The following is a 17,936-nucleotide window of genomic DNA, read 5'->3' on the forward strand; positions in this document are numbered from 1 at the left end:
TTGTTTATATGTGCCCTGCGATTGGCTGGCGACCAGTCCAGGGTGTACCCCGCCTCTTGCCCAAAGACAGCTCGTATAGGCTCCAGCATACCCCTGTGACCCTCGATTCGCCGACTTAAGAAGTTATCATCATAATAATTAGAATATTATAATATTCATTCATTCATGTTCTACTGCTTATCCTCACGTAGGTCCCGGGGGTGCTGGAGCCTATACCAGCTTTCCTTGGGCAAGAGGCGGGGTACACCATGGACTGGTCGCCAGCCAATCACAGGGCACATATAGACAAACAACCATTCACACTCACATTCATACCTATGGACAATTTAACCAATTAACCTAGCATGTTTTTGGAATGTGGGAGGAAACCAGGAGTACCCGGAGAAAACCCATGCATGCACAGGGAGAACATAAAAACTCTACACAGAGAGTCTCCTAAATGTGAGACCTGTGTCCAAACGCTGTGCAGTCCACGTTATAATGTTATAATCATAATGTTTGTTAAATCATCAAAACATGGGAAGATACTGTCAGCATTATTATCAATATAGATTTATTATATATTATTATATGATATATGTTCATGTTTGGTCATGGTTTAATTGGTTTAATTTTATCAAGTAATTTTTCAATTACTTGAGTAAGTAGAAAAAAACATTTTTGTTTGGTTAAAGCGCTTTCCTCCATGACTTACACAAAATACTTACTGTTTCACCCTTGTTATAGTATGTTTGTATATTTGTTATAGTATATAATATAGCATAGTAATAGTAAATATAGTCTATGTGGAGGGACTGATACAGTACATCCTTCACTGCCGAAAAGCTAATATGATCAGGGCTTAAAAGTGCTGGGTAGCAACTGGCACCTAAGTGAGGAGCATCAGCGTGCCCCGTCTGTGTATGTTGAAGAAAATAAAGCAGAGCTGTGCTGCTGGACACTGATTAGTAGAGAAGAGGAAGGGGGGAGTCCATCCTGACCATAGAATATCCTCAGCTGTCTTTGGGCTCTAAGCTGCTCAGCCCTGGCAGTGAGAGTGCTGCAAGCTACAGCGAGAGAAGCTTCTAATTGGCCGCTTCAGTCTCCTCATCTCATCCACGCAGTCTCTATCTCTCCATCGTGCTCTCTGTTTCTCTATCTTGGCTACAACTGACAGGATGTATCTTCCAATCCCTGCAGGGCCATGTGAGACGAGGGACCAATAGCAGGCCGGGGAGGGCAGAGCTTGGCGCCGTTGGTCAGCTCCAGGCTGAAATGCTACATTTGGACCTCATTGACGGTGCTGACGGTTACCGCGGTGACAAAGAGGCCTCCATCGCACCTCCGCTGGTCACCAAGGACCCGACAATACCGGTTACCATGGATACCTACCGGCCCAAGAGACCTACAACCCTTAACCTCTTTCCAATTGTGCCACGCACACAGGTAGAGTGTAGATTAATCTTATACACACACACACACACATACACACACAGCTTTTGTGAAGATGAGTTAGTGTTCAACTTCAAGCATTGGACGGATGGTCATATTTGTTTGGAATCCATTTTCTTTGGATTTTATTTGAGAGGCTGTGTTCATTGGGCAAGATTTATTCCTGCTCGTGTTTGTCTTATTTTCTGGTGCTGTTACTCGTGATGTGGTGTTTGATGTGGAAATGTGTTGGGAGCTTGTGTTATGATGTCTATCATTACAGTGCATGGTGTTATGATATTGTGGGTACATTATAACATACAGTACATGCCTGTTTGAGTGGATGTGACTCAGGTTATTTGTCAGTCGGGAATGGATCTTAACAGTGGCCAGATTGTGAGTTAGTCAAAGGGTCACTTGTGCACAGGGATGGACTGGCAATTGGGAGTGCAAGTTTTCACTTTCAGGTGTTCCAAGAATAGTTCAATTAAGTTCAAAAGGCTGGTAATTTTATCAGGCGTTATCGCTCCTACATGTCTCATCCACAGTGTTAGCCAGCAAAGAGGTCCAATAGTTGATTTCTTTATATAAAGTCTGGAAAATTAAATTGGAACCAATTTACAATGCACTAATAAATGTAATATGGTATTAGTGGCCCATTGTGAGCAAACCATCGAATAAATATTCTCTCAGCCTGTACCAATGTGCACCCTCATTGCTTAAATTGGACCTATTATGCTTTTTCCACTTTTCTGACCTATACATGTAGTTAGAATGTTGTATTCTCGTGTTAAATGATGCCAAAGTTTCAGATAATGAGGTTAACGTATGGGGAAGTGAGTTCTGAAAGAAGTTTGGGAAGGCTGAAAACGCTCGGTTTGAAAAGGCGTGGTAAGACTGTTTCTTTGTGATGTCACAGAGGGGCTGATTTCCTTATTTCTAAACTTCCCCCGCTCCGCTGTTTACATGCTTGCAATGCTCGAAAGGAAACGCTACATTTGGCTGATATGGGCATGCACTGCGTTCTCACAAAGAAACACAGCTTTCTGATATGATATTTTAATTGTACCCGAATACAAATATATTGTTTAAACATATTTAAACAATAAAAACAAATTATTCGTGAAAAAGTAATTATTCGTGCTGAATTCCGTATTCGTGTTTGGCTCCACCCCTATATATATATATACATATATACATATATATTTACAGGGTATTTGTGACATTTAGTAGACTTTATTCATGCCCCTATGGAAGGCCTACATGATGATGTGTATATCTGGTGGCTGATTGTACACCCACTCCTCCAGGCTGTCAACATGATCCACTGTGCTACATTTGTCAACGTCTAAGTCTGTCCACATTCCCTGAGGTGGAAAAATGACTGGCGATGCTGCTGTACGATTGTTCTGAGTATCCTGTCTTTGTTCGAGCTGTCAGGACTAGAAACTATAAAGGGAATAATTGCTTGACATCCTGTCTCCTGTATTTTTACTTTGACCTCCTGGACGCTTAACTCGGCAATGCATAGAAAAAATAGTACCAAATATATATATTTTTTAATTTCTTTAATTTAAGTATTTTAATATTATGCTGCTAAAAGTACATTATTTTTCCTCCTCATAGAGTATTACGACTTTATGCTTGTAAAATTGATTTATTTTTTCTTGTAATTTTGTCATTATTCTCATAATATCTTTATGTATATGATTTTTTCCCCAGCTTTATTTTGTTTTGAGTCTCATATCATGAATCATGAAAAAAATCACCCTTTTTCCCCTTTAATAATTCTATTAAAATTATGGTAGTTTTTCTCATAATAATATGATGTTATTATAAACAATGTTATGCTTGGACAATTATGGCTTTTTCTTGTTAAATTACAAATGAGCTCTGTTGCAGTTGTTTAGTTATTGTTGTTTAATATTTCCATTAATCAAGTAATCGGAAAAAAACATCATTAACATTGGTTAAAAAACAATAATAAATTCACAATAAAAAAATGTAAAAATAATTAATGAAACTAAATAATGAATGACGAGTTGGTTTACTTTTATAGATAATCAAGCATTTTTATTTCTTAAATTGACATTGTACGTACATAGTGTACCTGGTGGTTATTTTTCGAGATATTTTTACATAAAATGCCATTTCACTATATGCATAAGAAAAAACTTTAAGTGTGTCTAACTGGTGTGCACGAAGCAGGCAAACAAAGTAAGTGAAATAGTATGTGATATCTTTTTGGAATAGGGGTAAGTGGAACAAAATACAACTACATGAGAATTAAACAGACAGTAAAAATTATTTAATAAACACAAAACCACAGCTTTCACTGAAGTTGCTGTTTTTTGTTTATTTTTTAAGAAACAAAGTAATACTTTGATGGAGGTCGAGAGTTCCTTGAGTCTCGTTGGTAAAAGTTAATTCATTAGCTCAGTTCAGGGGTTTGCAACCGTTAAACATACAATAAACAGAGACAATTATTTCAAAAATATAGCAGCCGAAATCAAGGTAACACAACAAAAAGTTGATGCCAAGGACGCCACTGGTCACTTGGTCATATTAATAAATCAACAAACAAGTAAATGAGAAATCACATTTCCGCAATAGGAGTTCATGGCGCAAACAAACAAGTAACTTTTCCACAGAACCTATACAACATAGGCGGTTTAAAATACGATGGGTGGCAATTGTAAAAAATTGTGAGCATCTTACCGTAGCGTTGTTTTATTCGTCAGCCATCCGGAACTAGCGTTTCACCACTGGGATTTCATTGTTGCAGCACAGTGGCGACGGCTATACCGTGGATACAACGGATACACGTGACGGTGTTGAACTTCTTGTTTGGCCACATTTTCTGTCTATTTTATATTATTTATATAATTATTATTATTTATTTTTATTTGTATATTTTATCTATTTTATTTTATTTTACATTTCTAATGTTGTTTTTCATTCCATTTGGTAGCCGTGTGATGTAATTGTAATATTTTGTTTTGTTATTCAGCAATATCATGTGGGAAAATTTACACCATCTTACAGTTTTTTATTACATTAATTCATGTATAACTCATTTATTCAAGTTATAATATCCATTAATTGTAGCTTAACAATGGAAACAAATACAGGAACCCATGTTGAAGAAGCGCTTTAGCTGAAGTGATTACGTAAGATAAAAATGAGCGTGGTAGTGTTTTTCAGTGCTGCAGAGTTGCAGTGAGACATGCTGGGAACTGGGTGACTGTTTCCAGGTCAGTGACTGAATAAAAATATAAACTGGACATTCAACTCTGAATCATTTGGCAGACTTATTTGGTTGAATAACAAAGGAGATCATGACCGCAGTGGCATTTTGCATCGCAGTATTTTGGAAATGAGTATTATGTCTGGCGCTGTTAAATGTCATTAATCTAGTGAAGAAACATTTGCAAAATTCCTGTTTAACTCAAACATGCCTGGCAGGTTTAATCTTGCTGTTTGCCCTCTCTAAGGCTGTTTGAGTAAATGCACTAGACAGAAAGTCGAACATGATATCTGGATTAATGCTGAGTCCTGCTAATCTCCCATCTGGTTGTAACACACTTATAAGTATGTTTGTCTTTGCTTGCAGGGCGCTCTTACATTTATTCTAAATAAAGTGTTCAGGTTTAGTGTTCCTGTACTGTATTATGTATCTTAATACACAAACTGTATACGTCATGTCCCCCAAGCAACTGTTTTTTTGTATCCATGCCAAGATGCTCCCACTTCTCTCGTTACCACGACAACAGCTCTGTCTCCGCCTGGTACACAAGAATGGGAACTGAGTCATGCATCATTGGTGGGTGGACAGAGGAAGTAACTATATTTTTAACAAAACTTGTTAATCACATGAGTTTTTAGATGTTTATTTTAATCCCCTGTGATGATGTCTTATTAGTATTATTATATTTATTTTATTGTAGTAGTGTTCATATTTATTGCTATTGTTATTAATTTACACTTGCCCATAAAGGAAAACAACTTAGACATTTTTTAAAAAATTGTTTTACAATTGACAGACAGGTCATGTTAGCTGCCATGTACAGATGATAGTACGGAAATGGAACATATTTTCAAATATAAATACAATTTTAAGAGATCCCCTCTGTTTGCTGGTGCATGTGTGTACGTCCCCAGTGGGGAAAAGGTCTGGTTCCCTTTAAATTCACACCACTACTCACAGACAAAAGACTCATTCAGTGCATATTTACCAGAAAAAAAGCTTTGTGTGTGTTGTTGGGTGAGAGAGGGACAACAAGTGGAGTCTCCGGATGCAAAGCTCATTTTCCTTTCTCACCGCTTCCTTCGTGTGTTCTCTACCTCTCCTTTCCCACAGGACACACTAAACAACAACTCATTTGGCAAGAAGTACACATGGCAGGAGAAAGTTTCGGGGTCATCCTCACCTCTCAAGACAGGTGAGTTCTTGTGGATTGAGTTTGTTTTTAATTTGTGTATTTTGAACGTTCAGCCTCCATTGAGTGTTAAGTGTAGCGAGATGAGGCTGTTGAACGACTGTGTGTGTGTGTGTGTGTGTCAGCCTGGGGCTCAGCGAGGGGTGAGCTGTCCCAAGTCATTGCTATAGCTCTCACATACATCATGTGAGACAGCATTGGCCTCAGTAACACGAACAGACAGATAATATCCCGGAATATTTGCAAAAATCAGACTAGAGGAACTTTTCTCATGAAGCTCTCACATCTATGTATAGCACTATAATTCTAACACAGTCAACACTGCTATTTTTATTCACACGGCGCGTTTACTGACATGATGACAGATGCTTTTATCTAATTTACCTTGTGAAATGTGTGGTTCACATTCAAAGGAAAATGAGCTGGCAAGAAAAAGGAACACAATGTCATAGCATGAATTCAATCTATGGTTTTCAATAATAATAATAATAATAAGATAAGATAAGATATGCCTTTATTCGTCCCTCAGTGGGGAAATTTGCATTGCACAGCAGCAAGAGTACAGAGTCAGTTAAGCAGTACAAAATACACAATATAGAAAAATAAACAATATAAACAACCCAAGTATTAACAAAATCAACAGTTTTTTATATACAATACAGTATGTAGATAATATGATGAACGAGATGAGATATATGACCAGTCAATACACTTGAGATCTTGCTAGTGAGTTAATATGAGGCATTATGGAAATACATAATAATAATGCAATACATGATGCACAATGTGACATTAAAAACCTAGACTTTTTGTGCTTAGCGAATGAGTTCCTACTTCAGTGGCATTTTGGGATAACATCCTATATAACAGAGGTAGGGAACCTATGGCTCGGGAGCCAGGTTGGGCTCTTTTGATGACTGTATCTGGCTCTCAAGCAACATTTTAAAGTAAACATCACATAAATCACTGTTAAAAATAATATTAAAAATCAAAACATTCTTATGCATTTTAATTCGTCCATCTATTTTCTACTGCAATATGGCCGACCATATCCATCTTTCCTGATGATATTTTCCAGGTCAAACACCAAAACTTGATTATTACTGGATAATGCGGTAGTCTACCTCGGTCATTGAGATGTCAACATGTAAATGTAAACTTTCCTCCTTTAGTCAAATAGCTAAAGCTGCAGAAGCAAGCCTTCTGACGAAGATGGCCAAAAGAATTAAATATACGGAGTACGGTGCAAAACCATGCAGCAGCAGAAGTTGTATTAATGGCAACAAGTATTTGATTTATTATTGGACACTGCGCTGCTCACGAAAGTATGCTGGCCACACCCCATTGGCGTGGGGTAGTGTGCCTGGTCTACGTAATTAGAGCCCATTATATCTAAAACTGTTGGTCTTACATAAACATGCACACATTTTATTGCATTCAATGTTTAAAAAAATGTATATGGCTCTCAGAGATACACATTTTAAAATATCTGGCCTTCATGGCTCTCGTAGCCAAAAAGGTTCCCGACCCCTTGCTATATAAGAAGACCTGAAGTTGAACTGTGATGCCTCAGCGTTGTCCTTTTAGCCCTTAAATGTTCATCTCCATGACAACAATCACCTGTTATTTGCTGATTTTTGGCTCTTGATGTCAGCGTACCATGCCCAGTAAAATCCCTGTGACTGTGCTTCTTGGATGTGCATTGGATTATGACATAACCTGTCAATCAGCATCCCTTTGACGTACTTTGAGTTTGATGAGTAATGGGGATTTAGCTGAATAATCCTGACATATGTTACCTAACCATTTATACTTTTCTATCATCCTCTCTCTTCCCTCCATTTTATGGTGACATGTGATGTCTGCCTTCACGCTTATGCTCTTCTGTTGTCGGTCATGTCTGCGTCATGTTTATCAACTCATGCGTTTGTCAGCTTGTTGATTTGTGTTGGCATGTCCAACCTTGTGTTACTGTGTGTCTTTACCTATCTTCTAGGTGAACTGACTCCTCCACGTGAGCACAACTGCCTGAGCGACGAGGACAAAGTACAGAGTGGTGGCGCACAGACCAAAGACAGAGGAACCTCCACCGACGCCCCCTGCAGGCACACACACACAAGTGGACGTTCGCAAAGCGGTACAACAGCGGCAGTGACGCGGCCAAAGTTTCAGGAGAAGCCACCTGCGCCGCCACCGCCGCCCCAGAATTACAAACCAGCTCCTCTCTATCCAGCGGGAAAGGTAGATGGAGGTGGCCACCACCGGGAGAGGATCCAGTACCACTCAGACACTCATCTGGAGCCCACAGAGGAGATTTATCTAACACCAGTACAGCGTTCTTCTGAGCCCGTGGAGCCTCCTTGCACACAGGACCGTCCTTTCCTTTCACAGCAGACTGAGCAGGGCCGCATGTCTATTAGCTCTGATACAGAAGGCCCACCTCCTTACCAGCCACTACCAGATCGGACCAACCCCTCTATTTACGAAGAGGAAGAAGTGTACATCCCCCCACCTTCTTACGCTTCCTGTGTAGAATCACTCATTACGCCACCGAGCATGGCGCTCTCGGCTCATTCTTCCATAGCACTGGACCTCAGTTTGAAGGCGTCAGGAATCGGTGCAGGGGCAATGTTGAGAGCTGGTTCATCAGTAGAGTACGTCGACGCAACAGATGACAGCTACTGCGGGGAGGATGAGGATGTGGATAGAATAATTCTGGATGGAAGAATGAGGAAGGTGGGAGGAAAGGTGGACGGCGGCAGCAGCAGAGCTGGTTTTCTACGAACTTCCATGAGTTCTGACGCCAGCGGCCTCTCATACGACTCGGTCAAATACACACTGGTGGTCGACGAGCATGCGCAACTGGAACTTGTTAGTTTGCGGCAGTGCTACCAAGGTTATAGCGACGACAGCGACTCGGCCACCGTCTATGACAACTGTGTCTCCTCACCCTATGAGTCTGCCATCGGGGAAGAGTACGAGGAGGAGGATGAGGAGGACGATTGCACCCGCTTGGGCGGAGTGAGACGAGAGGCCACGGCTTGTCTGTCTGGAGACTCTACGCCGGACGTCGACCTGCATTTCTCCAAGAAGTTCCTGAATGTCTTCATGAACGGACGCTCTAGCTCATCAAGTAAGTCAACGTCTTGTGGGCTTCACTATTTAAACGTCACAACACATTGTACACTGGGTACTCCGGTTTCCTCCCACATTCCAAAAACATGTTCGGTTTAATGGCGACTCCAAATTGTCCATATGTATGAATGTGAGTGTGAATGGTTGTTTGTCTATATGTGCCCTGTGATTGGCTGGCGACCAGTCCAGGGTGTACCTCGCCTCTCGCCCAAAGACAGCTTGGATAAGCTCCCCGTGCATTTGCAATTCAGCATTCACAGAATCCCAAATTAGATGTTTTTTGGGTCAAAAAATGTATTTGTCAATTTTTTATATATATATATATTTCATCCTGAAAAATATCCATTTCATTCATAGTATATCCATGAGATTCTGCATTTAACAGTAAATTATGTTTTTATTCTCCAATTCCACGATGTGTGATTCCAGAATTATAGGACCCTAAGATTGGTAATTTCCTCATATCTTCCAGAAAATGCACCAACTGTAGTGCCCAGTTATTCAATGGACAACATAAATACAGTAAACCTCGGATATATCGGATTCAATTTTTCCCACTGGTTTTGTCCGATATAAGCAAAATCTGTTATATGCGTATACCGGAAAATGTCCGTTTTACGCATATATCGGATTTATATCCGGTATATGCGTAAATCGGATTTTATCCATTATAAAAAGGCACTTCCTTGACTATGTTTCCAATGTACCTGGACGCGCAGGCAACGCTGCAAACGCTGCAAATGACGTCGTATAGCGGCCTGTCACGATTCGGCGAATCGGAGCGCCACAATGCGGCCATCCGATATATGCGAGGGAATTTTAATGGAAATGCATTGGAACGGGACTGGAGATTTTGTCCGAAATAGGCGAAATCCGTTATAAAAAATCTGATATATGCAATGAATTTTTATTGGAAATGCATTACAGAAAAATTGGTTCTTTTTTATCTGTCCGTTGTGAGCGAATTTCCGATATATCCGAGTCCGATATATCCGAGGTTTACTGTATGCACATCTTCATTTGTTCAAATCAAATACTTATGGCGACAAACCCACATACGGACCACGCTGTCAACTGTAGGCTACTGGGAAGCAACTTAAGATGGTTGCTTATTGCATTGTTTACATTCATTCATTCATTTTCTACCGTTTTTTCCTCACAAGGGTCGCGGGGGTGCTGGAGCCTATCCCAGCTGTCTTCGGGCAAGAGGCGGGGTACACCCTGGACTGGTCGCCAGCCAATCACAGGGCAGCATTGTTTACATGAAATTAATAATTAAATTAAGACCCCTTGGAAAAACAACAAGGATGAAAGGATGGAGGACACACGTTTTCATGTAATACACCATGCGCACACACGGCAAATAATTTTAAATATTAATCTGTGATAAAGATACCGAGTGTGTATGTGGTTATAGTCATTGTTTGAGTGGCTGCATCCGAGCCATAGTAAAGTATATTTATTTATTATAAAGCCCTGAAGCAGCACATCCACACTGCAGACAATTGTGTGTAATGCTGTCTAGCCCAACTCATGTCATGGTTCAAAAAGCTTAAGTCTCTGTTGAAATAATGCGGTAGAGGTATTAAGACCTTAAATGACTGCGGATTAACCTTTCCCATGCAAATCTGAATTTTTCATGAATCTAATGCAAAATCATTTGACCAAGGTGTTGCAAATACTTTTCCATGAATGGATTGGTATTATTTTTCTTTAAGCAGGTTTGGGGAGTGGGGGTGGGAGTGGGGGTGGGGGTAGTTCAGGAATTAAATGCCAGCAGGAAAATTAATGCCTTTTCCATTTGTTGAAATGCCAACATTCAGTAGATGCATCTTTATCGGTCACTCTTACATTTTATCCATCCAACAATCCAACAATGAAAAAAGGCTCTGTTAATAACATGATTTGTTTTTCCAGAGCAAAGATAACATTCCTCCATGTAGGTGCAGGTGCATGTTCAGAAATAAAAACTCATTGCAGCACAATGACAGTACATGTTTGTCCACCCAGATGTTTCCATATGTCCTACACCCTCATTAGAAACTCTCCAGTGGTTTGTTTATCCGAGGCATGCCGATGTCCCTGGGGAATGTGGGTAGAAATACACAAGTCATCTGTTTCATGCTTCATTAAAGAGGGACGCCTGAATAACTACAGTACTGTATACTGTGTGTAATTAGTACTGTATATTATATGTAATTAGACTATACAGCACAAAGTAGTAATTACAAATGTGTAGCTATTAGATTTTGATGTGATGAATCTCCATGAGACTGACATGCTCTTGTCTTTTTTGTGTTTTTGTTGTTTTAGGTGCAGAATCTTTTGGGTTGTTTTCCTGCCTCATAAATGGAGAGGAACGGGATCAGAGTCATAGAGCCGTCTACAGGTAAGAGGGATGCATTGGCCCACAAATACTGTACAGTATGTTTATCTTCATACCTTTTAAAAACAGGTTTACATTTAAATACATTTTACTTGCCACTGATACAGGAGGGAAGATGAATTTTCAATACGTAAACATGTAAACAATCTCTATTAAGGAAACAATGCCTTTCGCAGAGCACGAAACTTGCTTTTTCATTGAATCAGACAGGATAAGAAAACCAACCGATAATCCAGATTATCTCAAACATTTGATTTGGCAGGACGCTGAAATATCCCTTATAAATGTGCTTACACAACTACCACGGCCTCTTGATCCAGGGGGTGACAATTGCCTAACAAATGTCAATCCTTTGTTTTTCTTATCACGAAAGGTGGTTTGACTATTCCAGACCACTTTGTGTGATTATTCCTTGTGGCCTTCTTATGTTATGTAACAATATTGCTAAATTTTCAATCCTCAGAAAAGTTTTAAATAACAACATGATTGAAGGAATGGGCCAAACTGGAAGGAAAAAAAGATAAAGGTCCCTTAAACTAAAGGCTCAGAGTTGTTTGTTGCCCACAACACACAATAAGGCACTCCGCTTGATTGACTGTCGGACCATTTCCCACTGACACAGAGACGTAATACGTACGCAAGCAGCGATAAACCAATCAGAGAACAATATGTAATACGTACAGTACGTACGCTTAACCTCCGCCACGCCTCCGGTAGGTATACTACCGGTATGCTGCAAAACAACATTGCGCCCATCTCCCCGCTGTTGTGAAAAACAAAGTGACCCAATGAATTCCGAGCTTGCCATCATTCCAAGAGGATAAACAAAAGAACTCCAACTGCTGGACATTGGTGTAAACACGGCGTTCAAAGTGAAGTTGCGAGCGGCATCAGAGCTGATAAGATGAAAGATGGCGGACACACCTTTACTAAGACTGGGAGGCAGCACGGAACGAGTTATGCTGCTTGGGCTGAGGTATTTGCCGTTGTCTGAGCTTTTGCGAAAACTGGCATCATTGCTGAACGGCCACCTGGCAACAAGACTGACTCCAACAATGATGAGAGGGAACCTGGCGTGTTTGATGGAGAAATTGCCCAGCTTTTCAATGCAGATACAGAAGATGAGGACTGTGATGGATTTGTCGGAGAAAATTAATTTAAAAAATGCAGTGAATGTATTGTTAAATAGTGGACTAAAGTTCAACTGACTGTTTTACTTCTGTTGCCTTTTTTGTAGACGTTTTTTAGCATGTGCCTTATAATCTGGTGCTCTTTATGGTGTGGAAAATACTTTATTTATCTGCAAGGAAAAATCACATTTCCAGCAGATCTTCTAAACCAGGGGTCTCAAACTCAATTTACCTGGGGGCCACTAGAGCTAGGGTCTGGGCAAGGCTGGGCCACACCAGGTTTTCCAAAACAAAAAACACATTTATTAAAAACAGAAAAATATACAAAGGTTTTCAGTGCTTTGGTTCCGATTTTCTACAATAAAAGCTCTGATAAAACATTCCACTGTTCTCAAATATCTTAATTTTTATTTTTCTGCACAAAATAAGATGAAAAATAAATAAACAAATCAAGAATAAACAAAATCAATCAATCAGTAATAAATAAATATAATAATAATAAAATGGCAAATAATAAAAACTTAAGAAACCACATATAGTTGGTGGGTAGACAAATTGCGCAACTGCAGGGTCTTGAGACAGCATTAATCAACATTAATCAAACGTAATAATTTTTTCTGGGTACATGATACCATACAGCATCAAACTTGCGGCCCGCGGGCCGCGTGTTTGAGACCCCTTTTCTAAACGCTCCCACATCTGGTGGCACACTTCCAGGCTTTATTTTTCTTTTTGTAAATATCTAGTATCTTAAAATATATATAGATATTTACAAACCTCATCAATCTTGCTAAAGATGGGTCAGTGGGGTGGTGTCATGTTCACGAGGAAGGAGGTTTTCATTCTTGAAAAGCCACACCAACCAATAGTGGGACAAAGAAGTGAAAGAGGGAACGTTTCTCATGTTTGGTGGTCATAAAGACACATATTATAACATAACTTCATTAATCCATAGCTTTTAGGGGAAAAAAACTCTAATTGGAGTGTCTCAGTACTTTTGTCCAAGTGTACAGTACATGCTATACCATAACAGACACCAGATGGCAGTGTGATGTTGGAGCAACATGACAACCTCAGACTATCAAAATATATAAATATATAGTATTCTACTGTCATAGTTATTAACTGTCATTGTTTTTAAACAGTTAGCCAGTTCATTCAATAAAATTCCTTAACTTTATCCATATCTCCAGATTTGTCCCTCGGCACGATGATGAATTGGAGCTGGAAGTGGATGATCCATTGCTGGTGGAAGTCCAAGGGGAGGATTACTGGTATGAGGGCTACAACATGAGAACCGGTGCCCGAGGAATCTTCCCTGCTTACTATGCTATAGAAGTGACCAAGGAGGTAGACGGCTTCAAAGGTAATAGTACCTCAAGGAGGCACAAACACTTACATTGGCCGCAGGCTTTTCCAGGTGTCATTGCTAGCTTGACAATTTCACATCAACATTTCAATCAAATAAAATGTTGCAATTATTAACATTCAGCTTCAGCACCGTACCCTTTTCAAAACCATCCTGATTTATTCTTGTTTTCATAGAAAAAAGAAACAATGTATCTAATGCTGGACACCACTCCCCCCGTATGTACGGGACAATCAGCGGTCTAAAGCAAATAACCCAAGAAATAATTGAATTCATCTGCAGTCAGGGGACCATGGGCCAATAGCACTCATCATCATCAAGTGATCCCGTACCCGGCGCATCACCGTTGCACAATGTAGTGCACCGCGCAATCACACATGTTATGGAACAAGTTTACCACGTAACTTCAGATACAAACCAAAATAGAGGCAAGCTGTGCCACGAAAACATAGCATGGACTCATGTGTTAACACAAGGATAACATCCATCCATCCATCCGAGGTCGGTGTGGCCCATGGGGAATCTGTGGACCATGTTTTCATCCCTGCTGAATAGGCCCCAGCATACCCGCAACCCTATAGAGCGGGTATAAGCGGCATAGAAGATGAATGGAAATAAAAAAAATAATGACAGTGGTGTAGTTGAATGTGATAACAATATGTAGTAGAATAACTACGTACTTCCATTTATGGTAACTATTGACTGAGATAAGGGATTAGATTGAATAGATCCTGGACCTTAGCTTGTCTGGTGTAAATTAGCGCCACAGAATAAATCTCCATGGTAACTTACTATATGTCAGAACATATCCCACTTTCTACAATCATGGACACATTGAGCCAGGATAACAAAGATACCCCAGCTTAATTCTTGTGCAACGGGCCCCCGGTACAGTATATAGTATAGTCACCCATGCCTCTCACCCACCCCCATTATGGCTACACTTTGAGAAGAACTGAGTCACTGTGATATATTAATGCAGTATTATCATTGCATTGTGTGGCTCATCTCCTTCCAGCAAAGAGCAGTGAATGGTTGGACAGATACCGACTAAAGTTCCTGGGCTCAGTCCAAGTGCCCTACCACAAAGGAAATGATGTATTGTGTGCTGCCATGCAGAAGGTCAGTCCCTCTTTACATATTAACAGAAAGTGGAACGTGATTTTAACATTTGTGTGTGAGTGATTAACATCTCAAGTTTGTATTTGTTTTTCCCAGATTGCCACCAACAGAAGAATGACAGTCAAGCACAACCCTCCCTCTTCCTGTATCCTGGAAATCAGCGTCAAAGGAATCAAACTGGCTGTTGAGGAGGATTATTACACCTGCCAAGGAGTAAGTCTACTTTTTGGTCTTTTAATGTGCACCATGTAAAATCATGACGTGTTGACGAATATCACATTAGCCTTCCTCTTGTGTTAGCTTTCTGGTATCATCTCTTATGTTAACGGGCCGGTTTTGACCCATGTATTAAATCAGCTATAAAATACACTAAAAACAATAAGTTACCATCAAATTTGCTTCTCATGTCTTGGTTACCTTCTTAGGCTTCCTCATCCATGAAAATGTTGGTTTTAATACTTTTGGTGTGGGCATGTAGGCCTTTTTTGTCACTATACCCCTCAATTTTAATTTCCAAAAATGGTAAAATGAACCTCAAAAGAATCATATTAATAAATTGAAGGTTCTTTTGTTACCTGGCTATTATTGAGAGCTATAGAACATATCTCTTAAATCAATTAGTTTTATTTATTTTCTCATTTTAGTATTAATCACTAAAGAAACATCTATGGTGTTGGGCTCAATTTTGACCCATACGTATATATTAATGTCAAGAAAAGGTAGAAAAAGTTATTGTTTTCAGCAACAGAACTTTAGTATAAGCTGAAATGAAAAAGCAGAACAGGTCCAGATCTTGGTTCACTGTACTTCTTGCCATTCTTTCCATGATCCAAATTGTAAATGTGAAATCAGCCATCAGTCAAATGAGTGAATTCCCCTCACATGTCTGGACCTTGTTTTTCTGCTGGTATACTGGAAAAGCGGTCAAAATGAGAATCCCCTGAAGCTTACATGATGAGAAGAGGAGCTGGTTGTCATTGTGTTGGCTAATTGTACACTTGTGATTTCAGTTGTGGCTCAAAATATTGCTTTATAGTCATCTGATTATAACCGGGTCGAAACCGACCCTAACAATACAGTGGTCATAATTTCAACCAGACCATTTTAAAATTTAGCAAAAGTAATTTTTTATAATAAATATAATATAATATAATATAATAATAATTTTTTGGTTTTATTTTGTTGAAATAGAGTTTCCTGATGAAGTCAAAAAGCCTTGATGCAATAAACAAATGTTATGTGATTCTTTTTATGCATTAAAATGTAAAACGGGTCGGTGCCGACCCTAACACAAGAGGAAGGTTAAGCCACTTACAATCTCTCTTCACACTGACGCTTGTGTCGCCCTCAAGTGGCCACATATAAACAAACACGAGCAAGATCGTTCTAAAATGTAGCATGTATGTGCATGAAACACAAATATCATTTGCTCATAAAAATGTATTCTTAATTCTAATATTCATTTTAAATTAATATGTTGCAGAAAATGCACCAGCATGAATCAAAGCTCAACAAAATTACACTAAACGTGGATGCTTCATAAAGCATTATTATATAGCAATTGAATGCATGTTTAATACATTTAACAAATATCGACATCGATGTCCTATATGGAAAATACTGCTGCAAGAAATATTGCTTTGTGAGATACACCACGTTTTGATTTGACTTGAAAATAATAGTCCTTCTCTTTCTGTGCTTACCTCCACCACCACTCCTCTGTCAGAGCACCGAGTGCAGTCACTTCTTCCAGTTAAAGAACGTCTCCTTCTGTGGTTATCACCCCAAAAACTGCAAGTAAGTCAAGTACATTGTGGATATTAAATATAATTGTTCTTAATCGTACCTTGTTGTCATCAGAAGTCATAGAAAGTAGATTATTCCTCCACCTCAGAACAAACGGTGACACTTGTCCATCACCCTCTAAAGCAGGGGTCTCAAACTCAATTTACCTGGGGGCAACTGGAGCTAGGGTCTGGGCAACGCTGGGCCGCATCAGGTTTTCCAAAAAAAAAAACGCATTTATTAAAAACGGAAAAATATACAAACTTTTTCAGTGCTTTGGTTCCAATTTTCTACAAGAAAAGCTCTGATAAAACATTCCACTGTTCTCAAATATCTTCATTTTTATTTTTCCACACAAAATAAGATGAAAAATAAATAAATCAAGAATAAATAAAATTAATCAATCAGTAATAAATAAATATAATAATAATAATAAAAGGTCAAATAATAAAAACTTGAGAAACCACATATAGTTGGTGGGTAGACAAATTATTTTTTTTTAATTAACAAAGCATTATTAGAGCCCTGTAGACATGACAAAACACGACTATAGTCACATTTATACTCTTTTTATTTACAACATATTGCGCAACTGCAGGGTCTTGAGACACATGCTAACTCGCAAACTAGAGAGCTAGCGACCTAAACGGTAGCCTTCAAGTTATTTCCTTTAAACTTAAATAGCCAAAAACTTACCACTTCCACACGGATAGGGAGGATAACTATTAACAGTTATTTAACCTTTAACATGAACATTAATCAAACGTAATAATTTTTTCTGGGTACATGATACCATACAGCATCCATGTCAAACTTGCGCTGGCCGCACTAACATTAAAATTTCATATCAAGGCGGGGGCCTCAAACTAGTGTGCCGTGTGTTTGAGACCCCTGCTCTGAAGAGTGACGAATACTGATAAATGATCACAGGATGTGTCATTTGTTGAATTTCTGCAGATATTTTGGTTTCATAACCAAACACCCGGCAGACCAGAGATTCGCCTGCCATGTGTTCGTGTCTGAAAATTCCACCAAGCCTGTCGCAGAGTCAGTAGGGTGAGTCTGTGATTGACTCTTTTGTAGTAAACTTACTGACACGCAAATACTTTTTGTTGAACCAGTTCCAACCAGAGATGGAGTCATGCTGATATAACCAATAT

General features: G+C 39.3%; 1 protein-coding gene across 3 annotated transcripts in view; it reads left to right on the plus strand.

Annotated features, from left to right (window-relative positions):
* Positions 1-17,936, plus strand: part of LOC131139687 (C-Jun-amino-terminal kinase-interacting protein 1-like) — a 39,384-nt gene that overhangs the window by 17,915 nt on the left and 3,533 nt on the right. For all 3 annotated transcript variants that reach the window (XM_058089509.1, XM_058089510.1, XM_058089511.1), the window contains exons 3-11: positions 1,180-1,425; positions 5,771-5,852; positions 7,846-8,982; positions 11,298-11,373; positions 13,694-13,866; positions 14,888-14,991; positions 15,088-15,204; positions 16,718-16,788; positions 17,734-17,832. In XM_058089509.1, the coding sequence (XP_057945492.1) occupies positions 1,180-1,425; positions 5,771-5,852; positions 7,846-8,982; positions 11,298-11,373; positions 13,694-13,866; positions 14,888-14,991; positions 15,088-15,204; positions 16,718-16,788; positions 17,734-17,832 (2,105 nt within the window). The remainder of the gene's footprint in view (positions 1-1,179; positions 1,426-5,770; positions 5,853-7,845; positions 8,983-11,297; positions 11,374-13,693; positions 13,867-14,887; positions 14,992-15,087; positions 15,205-16,717; positions 16,789-17,733; positions 17,833-17,936) is intronic.

The sequence above is a fragment of the Doryrhamphus excisus genome, chromosome 12, assembly GCF_030265055.1.
Source record: "Doryrhamphus excisus isolate RoL2022-K1 chromosome 12, RoL_Dexc_1.0, whole genome shotgun sequence".
In the NCBI taxonomy this organism is placed as follows: domain Eukaryota; kingdom Metazoa; phylum Chordata; class Actinopteri; order Syngnathiformes; family Syngnathidae; genus Doryrhamphus; species Doryrhamphus excisus.